The sequence below is a fragment of the Hippoglossus hippoglossus genome, chromosome 1 (assembly GCF_009819705.1).
Source record: "Hippoglossus hippoglossus isolate fHipHip1 chromosome 1, fHipHip1.pri, whole genome shotgun sequence".
NCBI lineage: Eukaryota > Metazoa > Chordata > Actinopteri > Pleuronectiformes > Pleuronectidae > Hippoglossus > Hippoglossus hippoglossus.
In genome coordinates, this window is record NC_047151.1 from 12,311,003 (window position 1) to 12,323,715 (window position 12,713).

The window sequence follows — 12,713 nt, forward strand, 5'->3', positions numbered from 1 at the left end:
AGTTCAGGCGCTTCTGTCTCATCAGCTTTACAATCCACTGCAAGACATAAACAATTCTAATGCATGGTCAACAACAGTGTGAGGGAATCTAATCACAAACACTTATTTCCATTCATCACTAAATTAATTTTGTCTCAGCATTGGAGAAAAAGTCCAATCTTGACTACAAACCCAGACAGTTACCAGAGACTGAAGTATTTCTGTCGACAAAGGAAGAAAAAACCCTGAGCCAAAACTAAAACACCCTCCAACCGATCCAGATTGTCCAGACGGGAGGTGGATGCAGCAGTGCATTAGAGTAAAACACATCTTAAAATCAAATCATGCACATTTGATGTCCATCATCCCTTTATTATCTGGAAATGATATCTCCTTTTTTTATTATTTATTTCTCCTCCTATGTCTCCTCTCTACGTAACTCTGCTCTTCTTGTTTGATCTCCAGTAGATTGTAGGGATGGAAGTGGCTCACATTATTGAACTTGAAGGAGATCGACCATGCTCTCTAACTGCAACATTTTTCACAGAGTTTGGCATTTGTACTTGACAGACATGTCTGATACATCATACACATATTTTTGACAATGAATACAGCTCGGTGGAAGAGGCAAACTTTATTTGACACACTACATTGGTCCATTCTCTTTTCCCTGTGAAGCCAGAGAGTTCATTATTCATCTAATTTTCACTGCTGTTTGATGTTTTAATATCCTCATCTGGCTTTTATACATGCTTTGACAAACAGCAGCCGCGCTTTCTGAACGCCAGCCAATCACAACACCACAGCAGTCGGGTGTTTGTGAACGCTGCTCCATGCAGCCGCACAGCATTAACAGTTGTCCTTCCAAGGGGTGATTATAACTGCAGCTGCTTTTATTTGGATCAGTCTTAATCTGCAAATACATATAACTTTATGTTTGCGTTAATAGCACAGCTATGAAAATAAAATGTTTCTTGTACATAACAATCGTTATTGTGGACAACGAAATGTGTGCATTTCTTTTAATGTCAAATTTATCAGATTATCCCAAAAACTAAATCGAGTCTGAAAACCAACCCAAATGTTTTACAGTATAACAATGAGCTTCTATGCCTTCCACAGTGGAAAGTATAGCTTGTGTTTCCTCTCATGTCCGTGTTGTGAAGGCTGCAGCTCTCACTACCAGCCCTAATCCTGGCAGTTATCCCACTGGGATTGTACATGAATATCTTGAGTTTTTTAAGTTGCACACACGCGCAGCGGAAACTTCCTTTGTGCCGTTCTACTCAGTGAGGGGTGGGAGGGTAACTTATGGTGCAATCACATCACTCAGTCATGAGTGGCTGCGGTTGTGTTAAGACCAACAAACACTGAAAGCTACTGCACAGTAAAAGGGTCATGAAGAGACAACTGCTATAGCTTTGGGTACATTTCAGGAATAGTTCATTAACAGGTTTCACCTTGCTGTGATCAGGTCTGCACATACTGCTGTTCTACAGTGGACGGTACCTCTCACACAAGCACATTAACCCGAAAATACAAAAGTAAAAGTAAAAATGTTTGTGCTCTTCCTTTTTTGGTGCTCCACGCATCTGTACCGTAACACTTCAAATAGATAAGCCTCACATTTTAAGTGGCCAGAGATTTGTCTGGGTTTATTTACAAATGACAGCTCACTTAACCACAGTAAAGATGTTTTCAGACATGACCTGCGGGTAAAAATCCGAAGAATTGGCTACGGAGTTTACCTGCAGTTTATCCTACACACATGCACAACGCAGTGGGAGGTTCTCTGCACAGACACGTTCACAACAGCAACAAATCCTCCGCATGATTCAGGCGAGAGGTGGAGCAGCCGGGTGCAGCAGGCCGAGGCAGGAAGTGAAGTATTAACTCCGCTGTGTAGATCTTGACAACACACAGACACTGTTGTTTGCTCTTATCGCCACAAACTCTCTTGACATCTTCGTCTGTGTCTTCTTTGTGTGTGGCGCCGTCTTTTCACCAGGAGATATTTGTTTTGTTTTAGTTTTTTATCACTTTAGTGTCTGTCTAGCGTTAGAAGTGTCATCAACCCCTCCCACTCCCTCGCTGTGAATCCAGTGGGGAATCCCCTGCTGTGTTCACACATCGACTTCTCATGGATTTCTACACACTTTACACAAGGAGGCCAGGTTAAGAAAGTCTCACTTGGACATTTGTGTCCACACATGCACCTTCAGAGAAAATACAGAGGGACTACGGAGTTCAGTGCATGTCTGAAAGCAGCTTGTGTAACTGTAGCTTGTGATCGTTTAATTGTCAACATCTGCAGTCACTCACTTCCGCTGTGTGGCTTTTGTAGTTATGTTGTGGCTTTTGCATTTGTGTTTTCTGTCAATGCATTGGTGTGAGACGTCTCGTCCGCCGCACTGTGTTAGGAAGTCTGACAGGTTTCAAAAAGAAAACAGCTTTCTGACCGATTTCTTTTACGTTTGACCATTCCTTCCATTTGCAACAAGATCCCAAACATCTGCAATAAGCTCCACTTAACTTTGTTTATAAGTGCAACAGTCATGTGGTGATTCATGTGCAAACTCAAGTTAGCAGATGACCTGGTACGTCTCATCACTACAAGGATAATCCTCTTCCTAGGAACTATGCCACTAAGAAAAAGGTGTTTAAGCGAATGTCCCCTGGATGCTCTTCTCTGCACCAGGCGCTGGCTGAATGCTGAACATGGTATTCACCATGACAGGCAACTTTTTGTCCACATCAGGAATGTTTAAAAGAGGTGGCCAACACCCTCGTTCAAAGGAAACGCTCTAAGAAATAACCCACATGAAAGGCTCCATTGCCTGTGACAGACCCAAGATGCCTGCGGCACAGATGATGTAATTTAGATTCTCTCCAGTTTAATCTCGTTTTCAATTCCCAAGCAGGATCCGTGTAATGAGATGGTGTGTGTCCCTAAGCCTCATCATCAGAACACCTATTTTCCCCCAGACCTGCTGGGGTCTATGTAAACCATCCTTTCTTGTGTGATTTGCCCTTTTAAATATTTGATCCCTCCTGCCTAGAGCATTACTCATTAATATTACAAATTAGATTTCCCCCAGGTTGACTGAAGTCTCATTTTATGCACCTTGTGACTGCGTCTCTATAAATGAGCGATTTAGAGGCTGGTGGATATTGTGGAGATGCATACAGTTTAGAGTGCAGCTTTTCAAATGGCGTTGGAGAATCTTTTCAGTTCGAGCGCTGCCTTCAGGTCAGCTTCGTATGTTTCCAAGCAGAGGAGACAGAAAGGACAACGTGCTGATGCTTAACTCTGTTGCTCTGTCACAGCTATCAGTGCACAGAACAGCCCTCGAGGGGAGAGGGGTGCCTGTCTAAGTGTGTGTTTGTATGCATGCATGCACGTATTGAGCAGAAATCAGTGCAAAGAGACATGCAGATTGCCCCGGGTCATACACTTGTTAAGTGGACATCAACAATGCAGCAGCCACACGCTCGCACAAACCTCCCAGTTTCATCTGCAGAGCCCCTGTAGTGAGGCGGGAAGCTCGTGCATTATTGATGGGCTCGTCCTGTAAAGCACTGAACTTACTTGAGCTGCCGGTAACATTACACCTGGCAACCACACAAAAACAATTTGTTAAATTAAGTGCTTTAATCAGAATAATTGATACTAGAGTGGAAAGTGCTTACAAGCGATGCTATTGCTGATTGCTACAAATGATTACCTTAAGTATGATTTACTGAAGTGACACAACTTCACATGAAATTCAATTTACAGTGATTATTTAATAATTGTTCTAAAAGTGGAGAGACACAAAAATATTTCAATCTTAATACTTCTTATTACAGTGAGTGAGTGAGTGAGTGGCTTTTGGTGGAAATACGTTTAATTATCTATTCAGTATATTTACTTTGTTACTGTACTTAAATTTATTTTATATGTACTATTTGTGGGGTACTGTTCACTTTTACTCCACTACATACTGTATGTCAGCAAATATCTGTACTTTATACTTTTTACACAGCATTCTTATATGGTCTCATTGTTTTATATATTTTCCACAGTATTCAATAACGAGAGGAGAATTGAGCCACTGATCCAAGTGGGCAGGTAACATTAGACCCCGCCTCCTGCACCAGCATCATCACTGGTGAGGAAAACACATGAAGTGGATTTGCAAGAGGCCGAGACTCAGCAATAATGATGTAGTGAACCGTTGCATTTGAAGTCTACACTCTGCAACTTTTACTTTCAATACTTAGAGGATATTTAAAAGCATGCACTTGCTTACTTTCACTTTAACTTGTGTAGATTTGTATCAATCTATTTGTACTTTCATTGAAGTAAAATGCTTGAGTACCTTCTCCTCCAGTGATTATCCACAACAACAGTGCTGCCTTGCAAGTGATAAACAACCTCTCTCTGTGTCTTCTCTGTTTAAGAAGTAGAAAAGCAGTAAGATACTCGGACTGAGGCTGTAGCTGTGTGACCGACAAAAACTGCTGAAGTTCTAGCCTTCAACTGTTTAGACATTACTCGGGGGAGCTGATGTGTGAACACAAATGTCTGATCAGTTGAACCTGCTATCAAACAGACTTTAGCCCCTAAACTCAGAGTACAAAGTCTGTGTCCTGTTCGATTGAGCTGATGTGCAAACAGATAAAGGGCAGAAACCAGCTAACACTACGTGCAGTTCCAGTTTTCAATTGCATCCTCAATTTCGCACACCGACTGTACCTGCTTCCGATCATATATTATGTTTTGACTTAGACTTGTTACCAAAACTCAACAAAAAAAATTTCAAGTATTTTGAGTGACCTGAACATCTATTTCAATCCCTCTGAAAATTTTAAATAAATCAATTGATGGTTCTTTCCACAAATATAACGCACACAAACTGTGTGTGTATCTGCAGCCTATCCTTAAAACACCCTGAGGCTGAAGCTGTGGGGAGGCTGAATTCATGGTTAACTTTTCCCATCAACCCAAAGATGTTCCGGCATGTCAAGACTGCTCCTGAGAAGATCTGGTTTTGTTTCTTCCAGTGGGGAAGTTATAAAACATAGGCATGAGTCACATGCAGGTAACCTAGCTACTGCAGATCTTCAGGATATTTGCTGGCCATGGGAGTTATTGCCTTCCTGAACTGCACGCGCTGGACACAGAGAGCCATGTAATATGTGCTGTTGTCCCTGGCAACATTTCTGCTATGTGAACAAAAATTGATTTTAAAAGGGAGCAGTAAATGTTTGGATATGGAAAGTAAAAAAACACTCATGCATTTTTTAAAGAGGACAAAGATCTGCAGGCACGGGGAGCACTTGGAAACTCCACACAGAAAGGCCCTGGTCGGTCAGCAGGTTCAAACCCAGAATCTTCTTGCTGTAAGGAGCAAGTGCTCACCACTGCCCCACCGTGCAACCTCTGCAACTTTACTTTCCATTAACCTTTTAATGCAACACGCTGGAATGAATGAGAAGATTGTGGTAGATTGATTATCAAGTGTTTTTCAGGAAACTGGGAAACTGGGATCACTTCAACGCACAGATGTCAAAGGTCACTAAAGGTTAACTGCCTTGTTAAGGACGAACCTGGTGCACCTTCACTGCCCTGAGCCCCAGCGGCTGCAGCTCAAATCAAGAATCGTCCAGCTCAGACTATTTTCTGCCGTTACGGCTTTCGTGTCATCCGTGTCGTGCTCTATTTAAAGAGTCCGGGCCGATGATCTTGAATGACACACTGACATATCTCCAGTTACAGAGGCCAGGCTGCTCTGCTGTAACGCTGAGGGGCTGTGCATGCCCAGCAGGCGAGCAGGCACGTAAATGGGGTTTCACACTTACCAAACAGTTGATGGCACATAGTTGGTACAAGTGGCCATTGAGGAGGCAAATCTGAGGTCCAAGTGAGCATGTCGCACTGACGCTGATATTTATTAAGCATCTAAAGTGAGCTTCATTGTCAAGGTTTAAAAAAGATCATTTTAAATACATTTAATGTATATCACAGCAAACTACATTTTTGATAAAGTCCAATTTTGGTTTCAAGCCATGAATAAATGATGCTGCTCAGTAAATTCAGACTCCTGTTAAAACTCTATCTCGAATCTTGTTTTCATTTTAAAGACACAGTTACTAGAAACGGTTCCCGACAGATGTAACTTCAGTGACTAGGCATGCCCGAGCCAAGATAGATGTAGGTGTGTTGGTTTTGGCCGCCACTCCTACATTTACCATCTGCCTCCTCGTGCCATATCAGGTCATGACTATTAATCCGCCAATCCGCTTTTGTCTGAACTCTGTCCTGTTGGATGCATTTGAATTATCATTTATAGTTACACCATGAACTCGGTGACCCTTCTAGGGATGACGCTCCGCTGTCAGAGTGTTCCCAGTCACAGACTGAGTTTGGCCTGTGGTGATGGTGATCACGTGTCCAAATCGCACCAAATTACCTGCAGGCAACCAAAGCCTGCTCGAACGTGATTGGTCAAACTAGAAAGGGAAAACAGAAGACTTCCTGCCCCAAAATCTGTCCCTCAGACAGACAGAGATTTCTAAAATTATTTCATACATGCTAACAGAATAAAGAGATTAAAACTTTCTTTAGATCTATTGAAACAAAGAGACTAAGATAGTATTATTAATGAAACCTATTTGCCGTGATCAATATGAATCGTTTCTCCTCCAAAGACAGTTTTCATTTTATCATTTCAAACCAGGCAGACATTATTCAAACTGAAAGCTCTAAGTGCTTGGAGAGGGATGCTCGTCAGGGGAAGTAGTAAGTTTCACTTTTCCTCTCCCCCCTCTGCAGCAGACTGCTACTTCATTAAAACAACAAGAATACATGGCAGCTCTACAGCTGTCGAAGGGAGCCAGTGTTTTCAGAAAGGAGCCAGGCCTGCGTATTGGTGACAGTGTGTATCTGCGCTTCAGTGAAAGGCACCTCCTCAAACGACAAACACGTCAGAGGCAACAGCTGGGCTTTGGTTACTTACGTCTGTGTCGGGCCCTTTATCTGCCCCCGGGCAGCAGAACGTGACCAATTCATGGCACCTCTTGTGGACCACGAAGCAGCAAACTGCAGGAGACAAAAGAGAGAGAGAGAGAGAATGGAGAGAAGAGTGGGAAGAGAGAGAAAGAGATTTGGAAATAACGGAAAGCACAGACGGACAGGGAAAAGAGAGAGAAAGAGTGACGTCGTTAAAATACAGTGCATCATTGTTGACTGATAGACAGCAAAGAGAAACAGAATCTGATAACATGAGGGACTGGGGAGAAGAAGTGACTGATGTCTGGGCCAGGCTCCTTATCATGTGTCCAGATGGCCAGTCCTGCCTGCAGGCTGACTGCTCTTATTGCAGAGTACAGTGCCACCTCCTTACTGACATGACAGGAGCTGAGGCAGAGACCACACACAAACACCCACACACCCACACACACACACACCCACACACACACACACACACATACACACACACCTTTGTATGCACACGAAGCACGTTCAGTGAGGACAAACACATCCTCACAATCACTGAACATGCATCATCATCATAGAACACATCCAGACCTATACACACACGTGAATAGATCTATGGTTTAAATGCCAGGTCACTAAGTGCACTCCAGTCTGCGGCCAAGCTAGCAGCAGACTCATGGTGGTGGAAGGCGCCTGTTACTGGCGCTCGAGAACCGGCTGACACCAAAAAGGAGTCAGGGTGGTGGAGGAGGGGGGGACGATTGTGCGAGCTGGCCGGCATGAAAAGAAAAAAATAAATTGTATATTGTCCCTTCTCTGTCCTTGCACAATGAGACACTGAAGTGTTTATATTTCTGCTCCTCTCTCCTTTTGATAGACACCAGAGCCCCTCCCTTTCTTTCGAGGACTCAAGGCCGAACACTTGCAGCATGAGATGAAAGCGTCTGAATTGGTGGTTTTCGATAGTCCTCACTTAGCACTGAGTAATCCTGCAGACTCCATTAGTGGCTTGTGTTGCATTAGTGATGCGGCGCATCTTCAGAGACTTGATTTATTTTCCAGTTTTTACCGTTTTAACTGCTGTATCGCGGAGCGAAGCAAAACATCGCTGCAAGTAATGTACGGTTCCCACTCTGCCTACACGTCACCTCTCGTATGTCCTCTCAAACACTTATTTAAATAGCCATTAAAGTGTCCTCATTCAGTTATTATATTTGACATATGAACACTTGTTTTTGAGTTAAATCCACATTCATCTGTCCTGTAACAGAGCTGCAACTCCCAAATGAATAAAGACAGCTATTTAACAATGTAACACCCCATTAGCGTGTAATATTTGCCAATTGCATATTTTTCTCATAACACTTTATTTAAATTCACCAAAATGTGGCTCATAATACAGGCTTATTGGACACATTAGTGTGACTAAGTCACAACACTCAAGTATTTCTGTCTCCTTGCAATTACAGTGTGTACATTATCTCCAAGAAATCTGCTAAATATTAAGTATTTAGTTGTTGCTTACATTTGCAGTTAATGGATATTTCTAGTGTGCATTATAAACTGATCCCATTAGCACAGTTTGAAACGACACATACAGAAATTCCCTAATTTGCTTCCTAGATGTTAACAATTTATCCAAGAACCTAAATCAGTATTTAAATCCCTCAATTCATTTTTCATTTAGACAGCAAAATGTACCCCTGCTCCTCTATCTCTTAGGTACACTTTTGCTATATTTTTTCCCCCCCATACAATTGTATATATTTCGTTTCTGGTCTCAATAAAAAAGGGTCTGTTCCTCCTTGTCCACTTGCTGTGCAGTGCGTGCATTCTGCATAGTCACTCTCATATCATTTTTGATGAAGCACTCGGCATAAAAATCAATATCAACTGGCCCATAGCTACAAAAAGGCTACACTAAAACACATGAAAATGTGTTTCAGAGTAATGCATTTACTACAGTAGCCTCTTTATTGACACATGTACGGTACAGTAGATACAGTATTTTCACAGAAGGAGGTTGTTTGTTATGTGTGTGGCAGACACCCAGGTTAGAAAGCATAGGTGCGCATATGAGTAGGAATACAGAAGTTGAATGGTTGAGAAAAAGGAAAGAACCGTTTGATGGAAAAATAAACATTCAAAGTGTAGTGTAAATTTGCACTGATATTGTTTTTCAGGTCATTCTTCAAAGTGGCAAATATTCAGCAGTACTTGCTGCACATTCAAGCTGCCTGCCTCTCTAAAAGTGGGTCGACCCACATCTACTACAGGTTATAAATTGACCATGTATAAGTACCTCATCTATCCCACATGTAATAATCCAAACTTTCCCTTTTAAAAGGTTTCACAGACGGAGCTCCGGTCAACACTGACACAATGGTTTGGATTTCAGCTGCACATACCACTCACATAGGTGAATTTTGCATAAAGGCTGTGGGAACATCGGCCTCAGTGGTGTCATAGCTGAGTGCATCATGAATATTTGATTAATGTGGTTTGCAAATGATGCATTGGAATATTTGACACTTTTTAAGAATTTGGCAGCACCAACCAAGACCGAGCCAATTATCAACAAGACATTCAGAATTTACTGAACATAAATTTGCTTTATCTCCACTTGTAAATATCCACAAGCTGCAGTTTGGAGTGAGATGCATCATAGTAGCAGGCGTTGCTGTGGAGAAAATCCACTGTACCAGCCCAGATTTCAGTTCGGGACTCAGCAAATGCAGCTCTGTTGTCACAAGCAAGCTTTTACTACCCATGGTGCTATGATGAATTGTTTGTAATTAAAAGCATAAAGCTAGTACTAGTAATAAAGCCACACAAGCGCACAAAACACAAATGCAAAAGCGTGGTTGTGTATTCCATCAATGCACATGTGCGAGACGTCTCAGCCACCGTAAAAAACCCTATTCAGACAATATTATAAACGCTAATCTAGTCTACACATGCATTGCACAAGAACAAAAAAGGTTAAGGTTTGCCCACATTTGCCCACGTTATATTCATGTGCACTTTAATGATGCTAATCAATACAAACCCCCCAAATACAGAGCTATCGCACCACCAAACTTACCCCCTGCTATCCCTTCATGCCTCCTAGGAGCTATCGGTCAGAGCACTCAATAACTGACATGAAACCATGACCCATAACTCACACCACCGCCTTCCCACAAACCACACAGGTCATGAATCTCGATGATTTAGTGCCTCCTTGACTCATACCGGAGTGAATAGCTGATCGTGGTGCGGGTCCCCGAAATTCACTCTTTGAAAACGAAATTGCAACCGTGATATCCCAGCATGTGACCAAATCTTTGCCTTCATCTGTATCTGTTGATGCAGTTTGAGTTTCTATAAGGTTTGATGGTTTTCTTGTTCTTTTCCAGTATTCTAAGCACACCTCATTCCTCCAAATGAAGCAGACACTGCTACCTGTGTGTTTTAATGCATCACCTCCTTTGCAGCAGTGGATTATAGGGTGTAGGAAAGAGCTTCATTAATAACATAGCATGAACTGGATACAAGCTGGAGCACTATGCAATAGCAACAGCCCAGTAGAAGGCAGTGCTATGTTGTTGCAGGCATTTAAACCAGAAAAAACTAAATGTATTTACTGAACACAAACCATATCTGGTCAGAACCTGACTCTGCTCTATTTTGGCTCTTCCACATGGTGCATCATGAGCGGCTCCTGCTACTTTGTACCTGCTCCGGTGAAATTACTCGATCCAAATCCCTAAATTACTTTTGTCTGGCTCGGGACAACTGTTTCCTGTGACACACAGAAACATATTTCTTCAGGGATTTCTGAAAATGGCTTCGCCTGATCAGAGAATGTGAGAGACAAAGAGAGCGAGAAGGAGAGGGAGTAAATCTGATCAACAGAGATGGAGCGAGATAAAGAAGGAGTTCGGCAGAGGCAAGATGGAGGAGGTCAAACCTCATTGTCTTCTGCTGCTCTCATTAGAGCTCCACTGCCTGCGATCAGCCGTCCCAGCAGTCTTGTTCTGGAGCAGCACTTAAAGGTTCGACACATTCATCACCTCTGACACCATCCTAGAGGAACTGTACCTACAAAAGGTACAGAGCTAGCTTCACCGTAACTGTATAACCGAGAGACGATAATGTGCTCCATATTTCAACAGCAAGTCAATTCATCAGGCAGATTTGTCTTTGCAAACCATGGGGATTGATGTGGAGTTTAATTGCTTGTAAAACATCATAATAAGGCAGAAATGGAGGGCACCGGTGTCAGGGGTGGTCAGTTTCTATTAAAAGCTGTCGCTAATAAGAGCTATTAGATTAAAACAGGGACTCTGGGGACTGACAATGTGTTATAAAGCAATTAAGGCTCACAGGGTTGTGTAAGCATGAACGATTTTCTAAGTTCCTGCAAGAAATTAGATTTGGGGGATGTGATGTGTTACCACTGGCAACCGATAAGTCCCCTTTGAGAGAGGAAAGTGGCTAAACTTTGGCGTTTCCATCACCGTCGATCTGTAAAGATAACTGGAGATACTGTATCTGATTGTAACCTTTCTCCCTGGACAGGAGCGTGACGAGGTATTTCAAAACAATACTGATTGGCTTCAACACAACCCAAGACCAAATCACTTCTCTATCCAAAAAGATAACATAGTTCACTCCGATTTCATTCTGGTCACGATTACCAGGTCACAAGTTTATAGGAGCAATTTCCTGGAGATTTTTCGGAAAATTCAGGCAGGAAATGAGAAAAAGGGAACGGTTTCATTCAACAGTCCGTTTGTATAAAGATGTGATTCACCTCTGAGGTACCTCAGTAAAACAAAAGAAAGAGAAGAGAAAGCTTTTAGATCTAACCATCACGAGGCTTTTGTGGCTCAATGCTGGTCATGACAAAAGCATCTCCTGGGACCGGGGAGTTTCTCATTATTTTCCGTGGTTCTTTTCTCGACTTGGATGCCTGCCCCATTTCCCTAACTGTCACAAAACAATGATGCCGTGGTCATCAAGAGGTGAATGAGAAAAACCATTAAACACGAACCATTTGGATCGGATAGAGAAAATGATATAAATGTAAATGTCTTGGAGAAAGGTTTTAAAGTTGTTAAAGGGAGTCAAGGAGAAACACTGAAGTATTCATCAAATCGTGGCTGAAATAACGATTCATACAAAGATGAATCCAAATTGGCTGCAGCCAAGAGCCATCTCTTTATTTCCAAAATGTATTCTTCTCTGCGAGAACTACTATATTCAGTTGTGATAGATGAAACTCTGGGAACACATTACTATCTGTGGATATATTTGCAACTTCAATATGACTGTGATGATGCCATGACAAGACAAAACCAACCAACAACTCCCAGGCCTGCAAAACACTCAACATCATTGGCATATTCTCTTACTCTCACAGTTAAATTCTCAAGACAGGACCCAGTAGAAAACAATTTCGTGAAAAATTATTAATCAGAATACATGAGCTGAGCACATAACAGTGATCACTGTGTAAATCAATAAACTTTAAGAGTCCAGCAAAACCATATAAATCCTTTGACAAGACCTGGGAGCTCTCCATCGAGTGCCTGAATGAGGCTGGATGTACATTGTGAGTATGTATATATATATATATATATATTTATATATATAAACTCATATTGTACATATATACAGTAGATCAGCAGTTTCTTTCTCACTAGAGTCAAAACGATGCCCTTCTGTTTCTTATTTTCTATTGACGGTTTTCCATAATGTGGGTGGG

The 12,713-nt window shown here is 42.0% G+C and overlaps 1 protein-coding gene across 4 annotated transcripts in view; it reads right to left on the minus strand.

Moving 5' to 3' along the window:
• Positions 1-12,713, minus strand: part of prkcaa (protein kinase C, alpha, a) — a 133,726-nt gene that overhangs the window by 74,415 nt on the left and 46,598 nt on the right. For all 4 annotated transcript variants that reach the window (XM_034592553.1, XM_034592562.1, XM_034592576.1 and 1 more), the window contains one exon: positions 6,981-7,063. In XM_034592553.1, coding sequence (XP_034448444.1) covers positions 6,981-7,063 — 83 coding nt within the window. The remainder of the gene's footprint in view (positions 1-6,980; positions 7,064-12,713) is intronic.